The sequence below is a fragment of the Lontra canadensis genome, unplaced genomic scaffold, assembly GCF_010015895.1.
Source record: "Lontra canadensis isolate GAN:19392208 unplaced genomic scaffold, GSC_riverotter_1.0 scaffold164, whole genome shotgun sequence".
Lineage (NCBI taxonomy): Eukaryota > Metazoa > Chordata > Mammalia > Carnivora > Mustelidae > Lontra > Lontra canadensis.
Genome location: NW_022631158.1, coordinates 1,953,024 through 1,975,022, shown reverse-complemented (window position 1 = coordinate 1,975,022; position 21,999 = coordinate 1,953,024). Strand labels below are relative to the sequence as shown.

The 21,999-nt window shown below is 43.3% G+C and overlaps 1 protein-coding gene across 1 annotated transcript in view; it reads left to right on the top strand.

Annotated features, from left to right (window-relative positions):
- ATF6 (activating transcription factor 6) overlaps nucleotides 1–20,716 on the top strand; it is a 205,070-nt gene extending 184,354 nt beyond the window's left edge. The window contains exon 17 of the mRNA XM_032845498.1: nucleotides 20,322–20,716. Within this exon, the coding sequence (XP_032701389.1) occupies nucleotides 20,322–20,530 (209 nt within the window). The 3' untranslated portion in view covers nucleotides 20,531–20,716. The remainder of the gene's footprint in view (nucleotides 1–20,321) is intronic.
- Nucleotides 20,717–21,999: the final 1,283 nt, after the last annotated feature.

Here is a 21,999-nt window from a genome sequence, read left to right as displayed (position 1 = left end):
TTTTAGTGTGCTGAGAAAAGTGTGGAATTCCATACATTAATTTTAAGTGCAGTTTAAGAGCACGGTGTTTTAGAGGAGAGAGTGCTCTCTGACCCAGTAGCAGTAATAGCAGAAGTTCTGCCCTTAATCTGCCTAAATAAATTTTAACTCCAACCCAGTCTTCTAATGGATCCCATACCTAAAGTTCATCTGTTTTCAGTTTTGGGGGCAATAATTGAAATTATGTAATCAGATGTCAGTTTGGTAGTTCAGGAACTCAGTTTGAAGAAATGAGTAATAAGCCTGTTGATTATACCCTTTTTAATCTCAGGAGAGCTAAGATCAATGAAACAGAACTCTTCTATGATCTCTTGAAGCAGTCGCTCATATTTGTGGGCAGCATTCTTGGGGAAAGAGCAGGCACGTCCAGAGAAAAGCAAATCTAATATCATTAGTCTTCAGACAATTATGAGATCAGGCAGATTTCCTGAAATTATCCTAGGAGACTATCAAAAGCCCTAGAGGAGCTGGACTTGAGAAGTCGGAACTTGACCTGACCATATATAAAGCTTAGACCTTTGTAGCACAGGCTGCAGAATTTCCCAAGGGATGAATTTCATCTGGTCATCTTTAAAGGAGTCATTGTTATTGCATCTCAACTATATTTCAGTGATAATAATAACAAAAAGAATCGTTGGTGGTGAGGAATTCAGTATATAAACTAGAGGTTGAAGAGAAGTGACTCTAGCTGTGCTTCAGAGACAGGGTCTTAACAGGACTGGTTTTATATTTGAGGATGTTAGAAATTCTTTGCTGCTAGCACACTTTCTGGAACCATTCTGGGCTAGCACTTTCTCAGGCTGGAGCTAAGAATGGTGGAACTTTCAGAAATCAAAGTGTTATCCGATGACATAACTAGCAAGTATGAGAGGACAGCCTTCCTAATGCGAAGGTCATATTCCGTAGTTTTCACTGTGTGCTGGGTGCCAGGCACGATACTAGCTCTGGGTGCATGTGGTGGTGAATGAAACAGATACCCTTCCTGACTTTATGGAGTTGGTGATATAGTAGGGAAGACAGACATCATTAAACAAGTAAACAAGCCAGTGTTTAATTATATGCATGGCAAGTGCTTTGAAGGAAAAGGACTAATGTGATTTGGGGATGCTGGTTGAGTTTTGGTAGGCCTTTCTGGGGAAATTCACTTGTTTGATATTTTATATATATATATATATATATACATATATATATATATGTATATATATATATATATATTTTTTTTAACTGAAAGATAACTGACATACGAAATCCTATTAGTTTCAGGTGTACATCATGATGATTTGATATTTTTATACATCACAAAATGACCTGTGCAGTTATTATAGTATTATTGGCTGTATTTCTTATGCTGTACATTACATCTGGATTTAATATAACTGCAAGTTTGTACCTCTTAATCCCTTCACCTGTTTTGCCTGACACCCCTATCCCTCTCCCTTCTGTTAACCAACAGTTACAAACTAGCCAACAGTTTCATATTATCTACGAGTCTATTTCTGTTTTGTTTTCTGTTTGTTCATTTGTTTTTTAGATTCCACATACAAGTGAAATCCAATATTTGTTTTTCTCTGTCTTATTTCACTAAACATAATACCCTCAAGGTCCATCCATGTCGTTGCAGATGGCAAATTTCATTCCTTTCTAGGACTGGATAAAACTTATTTGTACATAAACACCGCATCTTTGTTATCCACTTATCTGTGGACAGACACTTCGGTTGCTTCCGTATCTTGGCTATTGTAAATGCTGCTGCAGTCAACGTAATGGTACTTCCGTCTCTTCAGATTAGTGTTTTTGTTTTCTTTTCTTTTTTTTAATTTTTATTTTTTTAAAGATTTTTATGTATTTATTTGACAGACAGAGATCACAAGTAGGCAGAGAGGCAGGCCGAGAGAGAGAGGAGGAAGCAGGCTCCCCGCTTGAGCAGAGAGCCTGATGCGGGGCTCTATCCCAGGACCCTGAGATCATGACCTGAGCCGAAGGCAGAGGCTTTAACCCACTGAGCCACCCAGGCGCCCCTGTTTTTGTTTTCTTTAAATAAATTCTCAAAAGTGGAATTGTTGGATCATAGGATAGCTCTACTTTTACTTTTTTGAGGAACGTCCATACTGTTTTCCAGAGTGGCTGCACCAGTTTGCATTCTCCCCAACAGTGTATGAAGGTTCCCTTTTCTTCACATCCTTGCCAACAGTTGTTATGTTTTATCTTTTTGATAACAGCCGGTCTGACAACTGGGAGGTGGTATCTCATTATGGTTTTGGTTTACATTTCCCTGATGCTAAGTGATGTTGAGCATCTTCTCATGTGTCTGTGGGCCATCTGCATGTCTTCTTTGGAAAAATTTCTATTTAAGTTCTCTGCCCATTTTTTAATTGGGTTGTCCTTTTTATATTAAGTTATGCAAGTTCTGTATATATTTTGGTTATTAACCCCTTATCAGGTGTATGACTTGAAAATATTTTCTGTCATTAATAGGTTGCCTTTTTGTTTTGCTGATGGTTTCTTTCACTGTGCAGAAGCTTTTTTTATTTGATGTAGTCCCATCCGTTTAGTTTAGCTTTTCTTGTCCTTGCCTAAGAAGATTGGTCCAAAAAAATATTCCTATGACCATGTTAGAGAGCTTCCTGGCTATGGATTCTTCTAGGAGTTTTACAGTGTCACATCTTATATTCACGTCTTAAACCCATGTTTAATTTGTTTTTGTATGTGGTGTAATGTAGAAGCCCAGCTTTATTCTTCTGCATGTAGCTACCCAGTTTTTCCAGTAGTGTTCATTGAAGAGACTGTCCTCACCGCCATTGTATATATATTCTTGGCTTCTTTGTCAAAGACTGACCATGTGTGCGTGGATTTATTTCTGGGCTCTCTGTTCTCCATTGATCTACATGTCTATTTTGTACCAGTACCTTACTGTATTGAGTACTGTGGCTTTGTACTGTAGTTTGAAATCAGGCAGCATGGCACATCCAGCTTAATTGTTGTTTCTCAAGATCGCTTTGACTATTTGCAGTCTTCCATGGTTTTATACAAATCTTCCAGATTTTTTGTTGTGATTCTCTGGAAAATGCCATTGGTATTTTAATGGAGATTGCATTGAATCTGTAGATTGCTTTGCTTAGTATGGATGTTTAATTAATAGTTAAAACTATTAATTCTTCCAATTTGTGAGCATGGTATTTCTTTCCATTTATTTATTTGGGTTGTCTTCCATTTCTTTGGGTCAGTTTTCTGTGGTTTTCAGAGTACAGGGCTTTACCTACTTGGATAAATTTATTCCTAGGTATTTTGCTCTTCCTGATGTAAATGGGATTGTTTTCTTAATTTCTTTCTGTTAGTTTGTCACTGTATATAGAAATGCAATGAATTTCTGTATGTTAATTTTGTATATATATCTTCTCTGAATTCATTAATTCTAATAGTTTTTGGTAGAGTCTTTAGGATTTTTTATATGTAGCATTGTCATCTGCAAATAGTGACAGTTCTGCTGCTTTTTTTTTCCAATTTGGAGGACTTTTATTTCTTTTTCTTGCCTAATTGCTGTGGCTAGGACTTCTAATACTGTGTTGAATAAAAGTGGTGAGAGAGAGAGCAGGCATAGGGGCAGAGGGAGAGAATCTCAGGCAGACCAAGCAGACTCCATGTTGTGCTGAGAGCCTGAGGTGGGCCTGACACAACCCGGAGATCATGACCTGAGCCAAAATCAAGTGTCAGACACTTAACTGACTAAGACATCCAGGTGCTCCTCTAAAAATATCTAATAAGTCCATCTGGTCTAATATGTCACTTAAGCTGGCTTTTTATTGATTTTCTGGCTGGATGATCTTTTGATGTAAGTAGGGTATTAAAGTTCCCTAGAAGGGGTACCTAGGGGCTCAGTTGGTCATCCAGCTCTGGATTTGGGCTCAGGTTTTGATCTTGAGGTGGTGAGATTGAGCCCCATGTTGGGCTCCATGCTCAGCACAGAGTCTGCTTGTCCCTCTCCCTTCCCCTTAACCTCTCCCTGCCCCGCTCACACATGCTCACTCACAAATAAATCTTTAAAAATAATTTAAAAACTAAAGTCCCCTACTATTGTTGCATTACTGTCAATTTTTCCTTTTAGGTTGGTTAATATTTGCTTTATATATTTTGGTGCTTTTGTGTTGGGTGCATAAATACTTCAAATGTTATATCCTTCTTGGATATTTTATAATACCCTCTTTGTCTTTTGTTAGAATATTTGTTTTTTACTTTTTAAAAGAAGATTTTACTTATTTGACAGAGACAGCAAGAGAAGGAACACAAACGGGGAGTGGGAGAGGGAGAAGCAGGCTTCCCACCAAGCAAGGATCCCAATATGGGGTTCAGTCCTAGGACCCCTAGGATCATGATCTGGGCCAAAGGCAGACGCTTAATGACGCTTAATGAGCCAACCAGTCTCTCCTAGAATCTTTTTTTTTAAAGTCTCTTTCATCTGATACAAGTATTGCTACTCCAGCTTTTTTTTTTTTTCCCCTATTACATATCATTTTCCATCCCTTTACCATCTGTATCCTTAGATCTAAAGTGAGTCTCTTGCAGGCAGCGTATAGACGGGTCTTGTTTCCCGCCCCCTGCCCTCATTCAGTCACCTTATGTCTTTAGATATAGCATTTAGTCCATTTTCATTTAGGGTAATTATTGATAAGTAATATTGCCATTTTGTTGTTTTTGTAGTTTTTCCTCTGTTCTGTTCTTTTTCTCTTGCTCTTTTCCCTTGTGGCTTGTTTTCTTTAGTGTTATATTTGGGTTCCTTTCTTTTTTTGTGTGTATTGTAGAATTTCAGTTTGCGTTTCCCATATGATTCATCTCTGTCAACCAGTACACATATAGCAGTCTTCTGTTTTAAGCTGACAGTCACTTAAGTTTGAACTCACTGAAAAAGCAATAGCACTATGTCCCCCCCACACACACATTTTATGTTTTTGATGTCCTATTTTACATATTTTTGTGTATACCTTAGCCACTTACTGTAGTTATAGTTGATTCTACTGTTTTTGTCTTTTAGCCTTCAGGCTAGCTTTTTAAATGGCTGATCACTGCCTTTACTATATATTTGCTTTGACAAGTGAGATGTTTTTCTTTTCATATATTTTCTTGTTTCATATATTTTCTGCTTAAAGAAGACGCTTCTTTTCTGCTTAAAGAAGACCGTTTCTTGTAAAGCTGGTTTAGTTGTGATGAACTTTAGTTTTGGCTTGTCTGGGAAATTCTCTCTCCTTCAATTCTAACTGATACCCTGCTGGTTTGAGTATTCTTGGTTATAAGTTTTTCCTTTTTAGTGCTTTAAATATATCCCGCCACTACCTTCGGGCCTGTAGAGTTTTTGCTAAAAAATCAGCTGGTAGTTACGGGGTTTCCTTGTATCTATTTTTCTCTTGCTGCCTGTAAGACTTTCTCTTTAACTTCTGCCATTTGATCATGCTAAGTCTTAGTGTGGATCTGTGGTTCCTCTTGTTCTGGACTTACTCTGCTGCCTGGGCCTGGCCATATGTTTCCTTCCCCAGGTTAGGGGAGTTTTAGGCCATTATTTCGTCAGCCCCTGGCTCTGTCTCCAGTGGGACCCCTGCGAGAGGAGTGTTCATGTGCTAGTTGTTGTCCTAGTGGTCCCTTAAACTGTTCTTAAGGTCTTTTGTTGTTATTCTGGCTGGGTGGTTTCTGCTATTCTGTCTTCCAGATCACTGATCCATTCTTCTGTCTCATTTAATCTGCTGTTTATTCCCTCTCCTGTATTTCATCTGTTACTATGTTCTTCAGCTGTGATCACTTTTGTCTTATATTTTCTGACTCTTTGTTAAACTTCTGTGTTCCTCCGTTCTTCTTCCAAGTTTGGTGAACATCTTTACCTTTGCACTCTTTGTCAGGTAAGTTACTTACTCCCTGTTTTTATTAGTGTTTTCTTCCTGGCATCTTATCTTGTCCTTTCATTTGGAACCTATTCCTCTGTCTCCTCATTGTGCTTGACTTGGTGTTTGTTTCTGTGCATAAGGCAGATCAGCTGCCTCTCCTGGTCTTAAAGGAGTGGCCGTATGTGGGAGTGTGTCATGTGTAGTATGCCTGGAAGCTTGGGCAGACCAGCTAAAGCTGGAGCAGGTATGGGCCAGGCTGTCCCGGAACACTCCACGCTGGGATCATCTCGGTGGGATGACCAGATCTTTAGTGGGCGCATGAGCCAAGGAGTCCAAGAGTGCTCTGTGCTGAGGCCACCCTGGTAGGACATGCAGAGCTTGCATGAGCTCAGGCCTGCGGGAGGGGGACCGTTGGGCCTGCTGAGTTGGGGTCACCTTGGCAAATGCGTGGAGCTGAGTTGAGCATGGGCGGAGGGTCTCAGGGTGCTCTATTCTGGGGCCATTCTTGGCAGAGCAGCTAGATCAGGTAAGACCAGGTGTCCCTTGGGAGTGCCGTGCTGGAGTCACCCTGGGGGGAAGGACAGCTGGAGCTGGTGTGTTCCCGGGGTGTACTAAGGTAACACTAGCAGGTTGGCTAGAGCGCCTGACTCAAGTTCTCACGTGAGCTATTATAATTTGATTTTGGGGGGACGGGACATAAACAGTGGTACTGGTTGGCCCTTCCAACCCCAGAGAGAGTTCAGCGGTTTCCTACCCTTTGGGAAGATGCCGTAGGGTTAATAAGTGGATTTCTTTCACTTATAGTCCAGTTGCCCTTTAAACTTGCTTTTTTCACTGTGCCCCACGGTGGCCAAGTGTGTGGTATCATTTCAGTGATAATCCTGATATCCCTTCCTGCTGCAGGTCGCCACACCAGGGGTGGGGTTCCTGTCATTACCATGTCTCCGTCTGCCTCCATTCTCCGCGTGCTCTCTCTGTGGTTTACTGCGCAGAAGCTGTCCAGTCGGCCTTTGGTGTGTCCTTAGGACGAACTGCTCTGTGTGTAGGTGCAGGTGCAGTGTGTCCATGGGCGGAGGTTGAATTCAGGGCCTTCCTATGCCACGGTCTTGGGACAGCCAATATTTTAAATGTTTTAAATACTTTAAGTTCTGCTTTTGCAACAGTCCAGTAATCTGGGTAAGGGAAAAAAACCATTTTCTTCTGTAATTCCTCACCGTTTTAAGCCCTATGTGAATGTTGACTGACATTTTCCTTTAGAAAATGCTCCCCAGGTTTAACTGGGTACAGAAACTGGGATCTAATGTTTATAAGAGTCTGTAACAGTGCCTGGCCTGTGATCAGTGCTCAAATACTGGGAAGGAAGTTAAGTTGGTTGCAAATTGAGTTTGCTTCTCAGAGGTACACTAAGTGATCGGATGAAGCCACAAACCTTCCCTTCTCTCTTCATGCTCATCCTTCTTAACATACATGTTCCCATCATTCTTTCCCCAAGAGTGATACCATTTGGTCCCAGGATGCCATCTGTCTTTTGTCTCCAAACAACTCCCCAAGTTGCAGTTCTAGCCGTTTTCTCCTTCCAGTCCTCACCCCATTTCTTCCCACTTGCTGCTCTTCTCCACTAAATGTCTTCCTAAAATCTCAGATGTGCACAAGACCCTCCCCGTGATGGCTGCACAGCTCACCCCTCCCCTCCTGAGGTCTTTACTCTGAGATCACCCTCTAGGAGAGGCGCCCCGGGTACTGTGTCAAAAACTGCACGCCCCACCCCCCAACCACCCTCCGTGCATTGTTTTCCTCCACAGCACTTCTTCACTCTATGTATATTTTCTGTCTCTCCCTGCTCTCTCATTTTATAAGAATTAAGCTCTACAAGGACAGGAATTTGTTTGTTTGTTTTTTTAATTAAAGATTATTTATTTATTTGACAGACAAGAGATCACAAGTAGGCAGAGAGGCAGGCAGAGAGAGAGGTGGAAGCAGGCTCTCTGCTGAGCAGAGAGCCAGATGTGGGGCTTGATCCCAGGACCCTGGGAACATGACCTGAGCCGAAGGCAGAGGCTTTAACCCACGGAGCCACCCAGGCACCCCTCCTTCCGTGTTTTATTTACTACTTGATCCTCTGTACCTGGCACATGGTAGAAATTCAGTAAATATTTGTTGAATTCATGACTCTATAATGTTGAGGCATTATGTATAATAATGCTTGTATTGTATTAGAAGAGGAAGTGGAGGGGCGCCTATGTGGCTCAGTTGGTTGGGCGGCTGCCTTCGGCTCGGGTCATGATTCCAGGGTCCTGGGATGGAGCCCCGCATCAGGTTCCCTGCTCAGCAGAGAGCCTGCTTCTCTCTCTCCCTCTCCTTGATGTTCTGCTTACTTGTGCTCTCGGTCAAATAAATAAAAATCTTAAAAAAAGAAGAGGGAATGAAGAAGCCAGGTGCTCGCACCAATGCGGGCTATCACTGAGTGCAGCAGTGAGAAGTGCAGACTAATACTGGTCTTGGTAAATACTTGGTAATACCGGTCTTGGTAAACCAAGAGGGTTTTTGCCACAGGTGATGTGATTTTCTGAAATGAACACTTCTTGAGTTCAGAAAGAAACAATATTCCCAGCATAGTGGAATAATTATAAGAATGTATTCGAAAGCCACATTGCCTAGTAAAACCTATGTAAAAGTAATTTAAATGTAAAACAGTGAGGTTCTATCTTGATTAATAGAGTAACAGTCAGGGTTTTCGTTTTGTTTTAACCTACGTGAGTATGAGCTGTGGGACCATCCCTGGGCCTTGCAGATTGTCCGGCATCCCGGCCTCTGCCTGCTAAATTCTGGTAGTTCCCTTCATCATCACCATGCCACGTGCCCTGTCAGGGTTAATGGCTTTTGTATACATTATTCTAGGCCCACACGTTTTTTGTGAAATTATTGAAGATCTAAAAATTAGATATACTTTTTCATCTGACTCCCAGTTGCTCAGTGTCCATAACACCTGAATAATATTTAACAGAGTCTGGTGTGTCTCACAGTGAAATATATGATATTCCTTCCTCCCTGCTTGTCTCCCTGCCTTTGGACACTCCCAACCCAACATCCCCGTCAGAGACACTCTGCTTTTAATTTTTACTGGCAAAGGGCAGACATGGTGGTTGCAAGGAACTCCCCGTGGTAGCCTGCGTTCCTTGTGTCTCCAGAAAGACTCAAGTCAGGGGCACAACTGCGTCTGCATGTGCAGCGAGAGTGCGTGCCCTTCCAGCCGAGGGGGGAGAGGCTCTGGCTGCACCACTCACCCCCTGCCCCCCAATCCAGAAAGAAGTGCTGGACATGGCTTCAAGGAGCCAAAACTCTGTTCTGTAAGTATTTTGACATTGTTCAATAAAGCAGGACATTTACATATTGGTTATAAAGAAAAAAATCAATGTTAGAGCCTCATTTCAAGTGGGACTTGAAATGGGCCTTAACGGATTGAGAGAATTTGACTGGATAGAGAATCTGGGTGAAGAAGAGCCGAAGGGGCTGCTTTTCCCAGTAGAGTAAAAAGTACCCACAGAGCCAGCGCACGGTGTATTGAGATGGTCAAAAGCTGGACTCAGGCTGAGAACCGGAGAAAAGATGGACTAGGTTAGTGGAGTAGCTTATGGATGTTCTGGAAAGCCTCCATCCACTGTGATGCTACACCACTTCGTTGTTCACCGTATCCCCACCTTCCTTTCCCTTCCACTACGCGGTCTCCCCTTTCAGGCTGCTTCCCTTTTTTTTTTTTTGCTTTTGTTTTAGTTGAAGATATCTCTTGTGATCTGTGAATTGGTGGATTTTCATCTTTTCCATGCCTCCCCCTACACGCGCGCGCACACACACACACACACACACACACACCCCGTACACCAGCGGATCCAGGCACAGATACCAACAGCCCGTCACGGCCTGTCCACAGCCTAGCTGACACAGAGCAAGCTCCCTCTTGTTCGAGTTAGCGTCTGATTCCCAGCAGAAATGTTTTCTCCTATATGCTTCTTTGCAAAGCATTGAAATCTTGTGACTTTTTAAGATTAAAGTCTCTTGTAAGTTTTTGGATCTTCACCTCTGTTTCTGGTCAAGGTTCTGGCGTGTGCGTTAGTCGCCTCCCAGCCGGCAGTGTCAGGCCATTCTGAGTTACCGCGCGTTTACAGGCTGCTCAGAATCCCACACCGCCCGGAGCTTTTCCACCTCGTGTCCAGGCGCCTTTTCTGCTTCCTCAGAAATCAGTTTTGTGTTCATATCCGAAGCCCTTCATTTCTTTTCCTTTTTATATGCCGGATTCATTTTGAATTTGAAGTACTCCTTTTTTACACCTTTTTCCTGACTCCGATCAGTGTTTCATCTCGTTTTGCTTACTTCAGGAGGCCCAGAACAGAAGATTCCTTGCGTCTCTCGTGCCGTACCCACAGGCTGGCTGATAGAAGAGGGAGAGTGAGCTTTTACACGTCACTCCGTGCGTTCCTTTTGGGCTGATTGTCCGCAATCAGCGTCTGTCTTCACTAAGTACCCCAAAACAGCTTAGCGGGCCTGTCACATAACTCGGCTCTCACAAGCCCCTGGGGGGATGTTCGCACCCCCCAAACCCCCCCCCCCGGCATTGGCCCTGCACCTTGATGCTCTTTGGACGAGGGCACTGTGCATCCTCAGTGGAGACCTGGCCCGCGCTGCGAGCAAGCATCCGCCTTCCTTGTTCTCCTCCAGAGGCCTGTCCTCACCTGCCTCCCAGAGCCAGCAGAGCCTTCGGTTCTCTCTCCAGTAGAACCTGCTCTCGTGTTCTTTATGCACAGGAGGTGCAGATGACGGGCAGTGGTTAAAATGCTCCCCACAGGAGGTCACTTCCTACCCAAAGTACCCAACTTGTCGTGCAGAAGGGGCTTCCTGAATTCAGCTGAGGGCATTCTTATCTTCTGTGGCAGTCCTGTGATCGTGCTGCTTGCCTCCTTGCCCCAGAGGTTGCTGCCTTGAGAAGGCAGTGAAGAACAGAACCCAGTTTTATGGCCGCCTAGACGATGCCTCGTCTGAGTCTCGTCGTTGGGCGCAAGATAACAGCACCATTCCAGGGCGCCTGGGTGGCTCAGTCAGTTAAGCGCCTGCCTTCAGCTCAGGTCATGATCTTGGGGTCCTGGGATCAATCATGACTGCGCCCCCCCCACTCATGTGCACACATGCGCTTGCTCACTCTCTTTCTCTCGCAGGCACATGAGCTTAATGAGTTTTGCAGGTGGTTTGGGCTATATGAGGGCACCTAGTCTTGATTTTAAATTGTCATCTGGATTCCCAGTTAATCCAGAAAAGCAGTAAAAGTTAATACTGTGTATTGCATGTCTCTAATACACATGTTTTCCATTATCTGGTCATGTGTGCATGTGTGCATTCCTGCACTCACACACACAAACTTTTTCATTTTTCTAAAACAGGGAGTGATTCTGGTTCCAAAAGCAAATGATTGGTGTGACACCTAGAAAGCTGAGCCTGGCACACGTTCTAAATGAAAAGGCTCCAAATCCATTAGCGTGTCGTCTCTCTTCCAGAGGGCTGCAGCTGCCTGTGTAGTTGGAAAAGAAAACACTGTGATAGGAAATACTGGCCAACTTAGAGGATTCAGATGCAGTTCTCTAAGGATGAGCCAATGACTTGCACAAGGTGGTAGTATAGGAAGGTCCTGAGCTCCCCTCCCACAGCCACACCAAGCCTACAGCTGCATAAGGGCATTTCCCGCTGAAAACTAGATGAACTGTTTCTCCACCATAATGGGTAGAAAGAACCCAGTCGGGTAAGAGAGGTAGACACATAGTCTTACCAAAAACCCCATCCCCGGCACAGTGAGAGACAACAGGGGAGGGTCTCCCCAGCCTGGTGCTTCTCCAGAGGACCAAGAGGTTGGTGCCCCACATCAGGCACCCCAACCCATGGGATCTGTGCTGAAGAAACAAGCCCCCAAAACCTCTGGCTTAAAAAATGAATGGGGCTGATGTCCAGGAGACCCAAAGTGCTGCAGAATTTAAAGGACTCACTTTACAGTCTCACTCACCCCAAGACCCAGGGGAAAAACAGCTGTTTGAAAGTGCTTAGACCAGCTAGAAGGAAATTCATTTGCTGGTCGAAAAGCTGGAGGGGCAGGGGGCAGCTGAAACTCTCCTCAGAAGAGAGGCCCTGGTGATGCCAGTTTTGCCCCAACCTAGCACACAGGCAGGTGAACTTGGATGCAGCACCATCCCCCTGCCTTGCTGAAGCCAGAGTGCAGGCAGCTGCAGCTCTGTCCTGAGCCCAGGCCAGGGCAGGTGAGCGCCAGCCAGCCAGCCGTGGTCAGCAGCCTTCTCCAGCTCCCCGCCTCAGGCTGCTGCACTCACACAGGCACGGCGCTCTCCCGCTCCAGTCCTGAAGCCCACAGGCATGCTCATTTTCCTGCTGCCTGTCCGCAGCCTGCGAGTATGCCCTGCCCCCTGCCCTCTCCCCCGCCTAGTTAAAGCCCAGCCTGTGTACACAGTCTATGCAGGGGAGGCCCCCTTGATTGCCTGGCTCTAGTGGCCAAGGGGGCTGGTATCTCTGAGCTCCGTGGGAAGGTACAGTTGGGAATACAGGTCATGGCAGGCCACCACCCCTACTGCCCCACATGGACATTTTTCCTCTTCTGAGGAAAAGACCTGCTATCCTGGAGCTTCAGCCTGAGGGCCAGGCTTCAGGTTTCCCACACATCGAGAGGCTAATGAGGTGCTCCCAGGGAATGAAGGCCAGGAGATACCTCCTTGCACAGCCAGTTGGCCTCACTACAGCTCTGTGAGACCTGCCAGAAAGGAGCTTACACATTCCTCTGGAGCCCCAGTTACTGCAGCTGCTACCCGGGCAGTACGTCCAGACTCCTGGTCTGGAGGCCGGCAGCAATCACACTCGGAGCCCACAGGACTGTATCTACTTGCATATTTTAAAAGCTGTTGGCCTGAGGGATTTTGCTTTCAACTGCCTGAAACTAGGTGCTAAGTGAGATTCCTCCCCCTGGGACACTGACAGGCCTTGGCACACTCTGAACAACAGGTGCGTCTCAAGAGTTAGCAGGTGCTTTAGAGCATCACAAAGTTCAAGAGCCAATCAAGAGCCAGGGCAAGACTGAGCGATTCATGAGGTTCATCACGCACACAGGCTGCTCCTTCACGCCTGAGAGAGGTACCTACTCCGCCTGATACAAAGAAACACAGAACCCAGTAAAACGAACGAACGAAGAAATTTTCCAGATGAAAGAAAAAGACTTCAATGATAGAGATAAGTAATCTTTTATTTATTCTTTAAATAAAGAATTTAAAATAATGGTCAGTAAAGAGGACTACCAAACTCAGAGGAAGAATGGATGAACAGAGAACGTCAACAAAGAGAAAGGAAATATAAGAAAGTACGAAAGAGAAATCCACAGACCTGAAGAACGAAGTAATTAAAAAATACATGACAGTTCAACAGTGGACTGGGTAAAACATTAAAATGATCAAGGAGCTGGAAGACAGAGCCATGGAATTCACCCAGACACAGCAGCCAAAAGAAAAAAGAATTTTTAAAAATAAAAATAACGGACCAAAAGGACATCAAGGAGAATTACATTCACTTTATAGAGTTCCCAGAAGAAAGAGAAGGGCAGAAAACTCCCTCTGTGGAGGGAAACAGACATCCAGATCCAGGAATCCCAGAGAGTTCCAAGAAAGATGAACCCAAAGCGATCCACACTAAAACACATTATATTTAAAATGTCAGAAGTTAAAGATCGACCCTTCAAAGTAGCAAGGGAAAGATAAATTGTCATGTACAAGGGTAACCCCATAAGGCTATCAGATTTTTCAGTGGGAACTCTGCACGCCAGAAGTGAGTGGCAAGACATAGTCAAAGTGCTGAAAGGAAAGAACTTCCAACCAAGGATATTCATCTAGCAAGGTTATTGTTCAGAATTGAAGGAGAACTAAAGCAGTTCATCTCTACTAACCCAGCCTTTCAAGAAATGTTAAAGGGACTTCTTTACACTGAAAAGAAATGTCAGTTGTTAATAACAGGAAAACCTATGACAGTAAGAATCTCGCCAGAAAAGCTAAATCTATAGTAAAAATAGTGGATTCATTCACTTACAAAGCTATTATGAAGCTAATAAAATGAACTGAAATTACAGTAGTTAAGGAACACATAAAAAGATGTAAAATGTGATATCCAAGACAGAATATGGGGAGGAGGGGTTAAAAATGGAGAATTTTGGAAAATGTTCAAGTTTAAGCTGACTGTTACATACTTAGGATATTAGGACTGTTACATACTTAGGATAATGTATGTGAGCCTCATTGGTAACCACAAAACAAAAACTTAAATACACAAAAGAAAATGAGAAAGGAACCTAAGCTTAATACTAAAGAAAGTCATCAGACCACAGGGAGGTAAGAAAAAGAAACAGAGAAACTACAAAAACAGCCAGAAAACAGGTGACAACATGGCAATACATACCTATCAACAGTCACTTTAATATAAACAGACTATAAATTCTCCAGTCAAAAGATGTAGAGTGGCTGAAGACGAATAAAAGGCAAAGAAGGGAACTACATAATGATAACGGGGTCAATCTATCAAGGAGACATAAATTTATAAACATATATGCACCCAACGTAGGTGCACCAGATATATATAGAGAGAAATTGACAGCAGTACTTAACGTTGATGGATAGATCATCTAGACAGAAAATCGATAAGGAATGATCAGCCTTAAATTACACATTAGACTGGATGGACTTAATAGATATAGAACATTACATCCAAAAGCAGCAGAATAAACATTCTTCTCTAGTACCTCTGGAACATTCTCCAGGATAAATCACATATTAGGCCACAAAACATGTCTCAGTAAATTCAAGAAGGTTGAAATCCTTTCAGGCATCTTTTCTGACTGCAACAGTATGAAGTTAGAAATCAGTTACAAGAAGAAAACTAGAAAAACTAAACAACACATTACTGAATCATAGAAGTCAAAGATGAAATTTAAAAATACTGAGTAACAAATGAAAACAAATGTAAAATCCGTGAGATGGGCAAGAGAGGGAAGTTCATAATGATACAGGTTTATTTCAAGAAACATCTCAAACAACTTACACCTAAAGAAACTAGAAAAAAGAACAAAGCACAACGTTAGTAGAAGGAAGGAAATAAGGATCAGAGCAGAAATAATGAAATAGAGACTAAAAAGATAATGGGAAAGATAAGTGAAACTAAGAGCCAGTTCTTTGAAAAGATAAACAAAATAGACAAACCTTTAGTTAGACTCACCAAGAAAAGAGAGAGCTCAAATAAATAATTTCAGAAATGAGAGTTGATACAAAGGATCATAAGAAAATACTATGAAAAATTATATGCCAACAAATTGAACAACCTAGAAGAAATGGATAAATTTATAGAAACACGATTTTCCAAGACTGAACTACAAAGAGATAGAAAATCTGAGTAGAGCAATTATGAAGATTGAATCAGTAATCAAAAACCTCCAAACAACAAAAGGATCTAGGGACAGATGGTTTCACTAGTGAATTCTATCAAACATTTAAAGATTTAATATCCATCTTTCTCAAATTCTTCCAAAAAACTGAACAGGAGGGAATGCTTTCAGACTCATTTTACATGATCAGCATTATCCAGATACCCAAACCAGACAAAGACACCACAAGAAAATTGTAAGACAATATCCCTGATAAACATAGATGTAAAAGTCCTCAACAAAATATGAGCAAACCAAATGCAATATATTAAAATGATCATACACCACCATCAAGTGGGATTCATTGCAAGGATGGTTCAACAACCACAAATTAATCAATATGATACACCACATTAACAAAAGGGAAGATAAAAATCATATGATCATCTCAAAAGATGCAGTAAAAGCATTGGACAAAATCAAACATCCACTTATAAAAAACTCTAAACAAAGTAGGTATAGAAAGAGCGTATCTCCCTGGGTGTTACACGTAAGTGATGAATCACTAAATTCTCCTGAAACCAGTATTACATTGTATGTTAACTAATTAGAGTTTAAATACAAATTTGAAAAGAAGGGGCGGGTTGAGTGACTCTTGATTTTGCCTTGGGTCATGATCTCAGGGTTGTGGGATGGAGCACCTGGTCAGGTTCTGCACTCAGCATGGAGTCGGCTTGGAATTCTCTCTCTCCCTCTCCCATTACCTTTCCTGCTGCACTCATGAGCTTTCTAAAATAAATACTTTTTTAATTAAAAAAAAAAAGCATACCTCAACATAATAAAGGCTGTTTATGACAAACCCACAGCTAATGTCATACTCAACAGCGAAGAGCCCAAAGCTTTTCCTCTAAGACCAGGAACAGGACAAGGATGTCCACTCTTACACTTCTATCCAACACAGTATTGGAAGTTGTATCCACAGCAATTAGGCAAGAAATGAAAGGCCTACAAATTGGAAAGAAAGAAGTAGAACTATATCTATTTCCAGACGACATAATACTAAAAAATAAAAACCTTGAAGACTCCACAAAAAAGGATTAGTAGTGATGAATTCAGTGAAGTTGTAGGATACAAGATCAATGTACAAAAATCTGTTGTTTCTGTATATGAATAATGAACTGTCAGAGAAGTTCAGAAAATCCCAATTACAGTTATGTTAATAACAATAAAACACCTCAGAATAAATTTAACCAGGGAGGTGAAAGACCTATATACTGAAAACTATAAGCCATTAATAAAGAAATTAAAGAAGATATAGGTAAGTGGAAAGATGTTTCATGCTCATGGATTAGAAGAATTCCTACTGTTAAATATCCATACTAACCAAAGCAGCCTACAGATTTACTGCCATTCCTATCAAAATACCAATAGCATTTTTCACAGAACGAGAACAAGTACTTGCACAATTTATGTGGAACCACAGAAGACCCTGACTACTCAAAGCAATGTTGAGAAAGACCAAAGCCAGAGGTATCATGCTCCCTGATTTCAAACTAGAACACAAAGCTATAGTAATCAAAACAGTATCTCACTAGTGCAAAAAACACAAAGATCAGTGGAATAGAATCAAGAGCCCATATATAAACCTTCATGTATATGGTTAATTTTAAAAAAATATATGTATTATTTGCTTCAGGGGTACAGGTCTGTGAATCATCAGTCTTACACAACTCACAGCACTCACCATAGCACATCCCCTCCCCAACCATCGTATCTGTCCAACCTCCCTCCCCTCCAGCAGCCTTCAGTTTGTTTCATGAGATTAAGAGTCTTATGGTATGTTTCCCTCCCTGGTCCCATCTTGTTTCATTTCTCCCTCCCCCCCCGACCCCTCGCCCTGCCTCTCAAATTTCTCATATCAGATAGATCATATGATAATTGTCTTTCTCTGATCAACTTATTTTGCTTAGCGTAATACCTTCTAGTTCCATCCACATCGTTGCAAATGGCATGATTTTGGTTTTGATGGCTGCATAGTATTCCATCATGTATATATGTACCACACACATCTTCTTTACCCATTCATCTGTTGATGGACATCTAGGTTCTTTCCATAGTTTGGCTATTGTGGACATTGCTACTATAAACATGCATGTGCATGTGCCCCTTGGATCACTGCATTTGTATCTTTGGGGTTAATACCCAGTAATACAATTGCTGGGTCACAGGGTAGATCTATTTTCAACTTTTTGAGGAACCTCCATACTGTTTTCCAAAGTGGCTGCACCAGCTTGCATTCCCACAAACAAATCGAAACCACAGGTTCATTAATTTTTGACAAAGGAAGCAAGAGAGAAGGAAGAAGAGACAGTAAATGGTGTTGGGAAAACTAAATCACTACACACAGAAGAATGAAACTGGACTGTTATTTTATACCATATAGAAAAATTAACTCAGAGTGCATTACAGACTTGAAGACCTGAAACCATGAAACCCTCTTGTATGGCGTTGTCAATTGGTGTAGCCACTGTGGACACAATACAGAAGTTTCTCACAATCTGAAAAGAGAAGTGCCCTGTGATCCAGCAGTCCCACTACTAGTTATCTAAAGAAACTGAAGACACTAATTTGAAAAGATAAATGCACTGCTGTGTGCACTGCAGCATTATTTACAGGAGCCAAGATAAGGAAACAACCTTCTTGTCCACTGACGATGACTGGATAAAGATGTGGCGCGCGTGTGTGTGATACATGTATATACAGTGGAAGCTTATCTGGCCATAAGAATGAAATCTTGCCTTTTGCAACGTGGATGGACCTAACGGATATTATGCTAATTTAAATAAGCAGACTTCGACAAAGGCATGTACCGCATGACTTTACTTATATGTGGAATCTAAAGAATAAAACCTAATAAATCTAAAAAATAAAACCCAGACTCATAGAGAACAGATTGCCCCTTGCCAGAGGGGGAAGTGGGTTGGAGTAGGGAGCAAAATGGTAAAGAGATCAAGAAGTACACAAACTTAGAGTTGTAAAATAAGTTGGGTCCTGTGGATTTAATACACAGCATGGAATACAGGCGGTAATTTTGTATTAACTTTGTGTAGTGACACATGGTACCTAGACTTAGTGTGACAATCATTTTGCAATGTATATAAATGTGGAATCACTAAGGTGTACACCTGAAACTAAAATACTGTATTTCATACCAGTTATACCTCAGTTTTTTAAAAAACTAAAACAGTTAGTTTCATTGCATATCGGTAGGACTTATAAAACCAAAGTGTCCACAGTGACGGTCTTAAAGAACAGGAGGCTTAGTCAGTGCACAGCAGCTGGCTGTTCATCCTCTCTAGTAAGGCTGGGAAAGAAGGAGATTAGCTTTAACGGTAATAGAAGAGATTTACAAGACTTGTAATGAGAAATTAATCACCAGCCGAGACTATTTGAAAAATAAAAGTAGAAATGGAGGAATGATGTCTTCCATTGGCTTTAACACAGACTATAACATCTGCTTGAGGAACTTATAATTGGTAGGTTATTGGATCCAGTAGTTTTCAACTTTGGGGAAGTCATAGACCCCTTTAAGAATCTGATGGGGCTCCTCTCCAGAAAAATGAACACACAAATAAAACTTTACATGCAGTTTCAGGGAACTTACAGACTCCTAATTAGACCCTAATTTAAGACCCCCTGGATTAGGTCCTAAGTCCTAGGGTCCTAAAGGTTCTAGGTCCTAGGTCCTAAGTCCTAAACTGTGATACACTCCATGGCTTAATTTTCCCAAACATAACAATGGAATCTGAAGATCAAATGTCAAACTCTGGATTTTCTTCCTCTAGATTTCTAACACTTGGCATGTATAGTGTTGAAGTAAAAACAAAAAAATATTAATTTTACTTCTAAGTTCAGTTCTTGGTCCTAGAGAAGCCAGATGTTTAATTTTAAAAGTCACTGGCTGGCTGTAGGTCATCTTCATAAACACACAGTAAGACTAGGACTTCGCCTGGTCCCCACTCCCATTTCCGGACTCACAGGGGACATGCAAACAGATGCCAGCGTTATTAAACACTCGCCCACCTTCTAACTGCCCTGCTGTGAATGTCCGGCTGGACTTGGAGAAACTGTCTACTTACCATCTTTCCTCAGTCTTATGCCCAAGTTTCATTGACTACAAGTTGGAAAATGGCTACCCAGAATTACAAATCAGGAAATCATTTGGCCCTCTCCCTAAAATAGAGTGTTCATCCTCTGAGGAAGAGCATGTGTGTGTGAAACGTGTGATGAGCTCCCCTAGACGTGGTACATGAGCATGACGCTGTGTGGTTTTCCTGCTTCCTCTGCAACTGGCCTCTAGTTCACCTGCGAGTCCTGCGGCGCTCCCTCTAGTCCCAAATCGGAAACATCCTTGTCTCTTCACCAAGAGTCAAGAACTCTGGAATCACACACTATCCCGTGGGCAAGAGCATCATTGCCACGTCTGCACCTTGTTGTCGGTCTTCACTGTACTTCACGCTGCTAAGGCCAAGCCTTAAATTTGTAGCCGGGGGTGTCTTACTGATATTAGAAACATTGCTGATGAGTGGAAGGCAGTGATCTCAGCCAGAGTGTCCTGACCGTGCACACGGCAGGCTGGTTCTTCTGACAAGTGTTCCTTCCCATTGCTGAAGGGGAGGGGGGCGCTGAAAGTGTCTCCCCTCCGTCCTCTGCTGAAACCTTCATGCTCTGGGTGGACTCTGCCACTGCTCCAAGACTTTCCCAGTTTGGGAGCCAGAATCTAGGAGGACAGGCCGTCCCAGCACCGAGCCCAGCTGTCGCTCTGCTCAGTGACTGATGGAGTCCCGCTGTCCCTTGAAAGCCTGTTGGCAGTTCACACCCATAACGCTTATTTAGGTTCTCTCTGGGGTGGAAGCTTACGGTAGAATCGTACGTGCTGGTGACTCTTTATTCCTTGTGTGTCTCCCTCCCCACAGAGAACGTCATCAATGGGCAGGACTACGAAGTGATGATGCAAATTGACTGTCAGGTGATGGATACCCGGATCCTCCACATCAAGAGCTCGTCGGTTCCCCCTTATCTCCGAGATCAGCAGAGGAATCAAACCAACACGTTCTTTGGCTCCCCCCCAACAGCCCCAGAGGCAGCCCACGTTGTCAGCACCATCCCGGAGTCACTACAGTAGTCTCTGAGGCTGCGCCCGAAAACACGGTGGGACCCTGCCGAGCTGGCGAGCAGGGGAGAGACCTGTTCCTGTCTGCCCTCTTGGTGGCTGGCAGAGAGCTGCCTGGCACTGGAGTTCAAGCGACAGTGACAGAAGTTGTTTCTCACCATCTGCCCTTCTACTGGCAAGCACTGACATTCAGACGCGAGGCGGACCGCCTTTATCCGGTGGCAGGCGCTGCTTGCATCCTCCGTGGCGGCCCCGTGTCGATTTTTTCCCTGTACCTTCCTCAACTGCTTTTCCTTCTGTACTTTTGTGTTTAGTCATCGTTAAAATAAGATCGTCTTCCCTTCTCTGCCATTTCACTTACTGAGAGATTTTTATTTACAGCTGTACAGCACACTGATGTTCCCAGCAATTAGAGTTTTTATTAATTTAAAGCCAATCCATCGTGTATATAGTGCTTATTGGAAATAGATTTCAAAACCAGAACAGTGAAAAATGTCCCAAGAAGAGTCAAGACAATTGAGAACTTTAGTAAAAGGGAAAAAAATCCTCATTGGTAAAGTTGGTCTTGGCCAGGGAATGGTGGCTCCCTTCTGACCCGGTGTGTGCAGAGGCCCTCGGGGAGGGCCGAGGGCGGAGAGCGTCAGGGAAGGGCAGAGAGCGCGGGCTGTGGGAAGGAGCCGGCTCCGTTACATGCTCAAAACGCTGCAAGTTTTGATGTGCCCGGAGCGGAGGGTGAAAGCCACGGCAGCCTTCATTCTAAGGCCCTGCAGGTTAACGTATGCGCTCGCATGTGCTCTTTCCTCGTCCGGTGCAGGTCCGCAGGGACCCTGGGACAGACCCTTCAGCTTTGCTGTGAGTCCCCACCCCGTGACACGTAACACGATGACACCGAATTCGGCTGAGGGACACGGAGCATGCTGTTAAGCAGATGAGTTTTTTCTCCTCATGAGAATTGACAAGTATTTATTCCTCAAGACTCTGCGGACAAGCTGGCTTAGACTCCAGCTCGGGGAGGGCATCCCACAATACAGCAAGAATTCCCAGTTTCTCGAGTGAAAAGACAGTGAAGGAATTAACTTTTTTGTCTTCCCATGGTTGGAAAAAAAAAACAAACAAAAAAAAACAAAACCAGCCCTACTGCATTCCCTCATCTCTCACTGTACCCTGACTACTTTCTTCTGATGTTATTTTGCCTTCAGTTTATAAAGTGAGTCCTGTTCGACGAAGCTTCACACTTTCTTGCTAGAACCGGTTCTGCAGACGTGGCTTCTTACCCAAATCTGCTTGCCCGGGTCAGCTCTCGTCCCTTCCAGTCCCTGCTCCGGCCTTCCGCTGCTCTGAGCCGAAAGAGGAAAGACCGTCGGTGCGAGTCCTGCGGGGTGCCCCGGCCCCCTTCTGTCCGCGAGGCCTGGCCTGGCTCCTGAATAATCCCGAAGAAACCTCTGGACAGCGGCCTCTGCCCGAGCTCATCAGATGTGCTC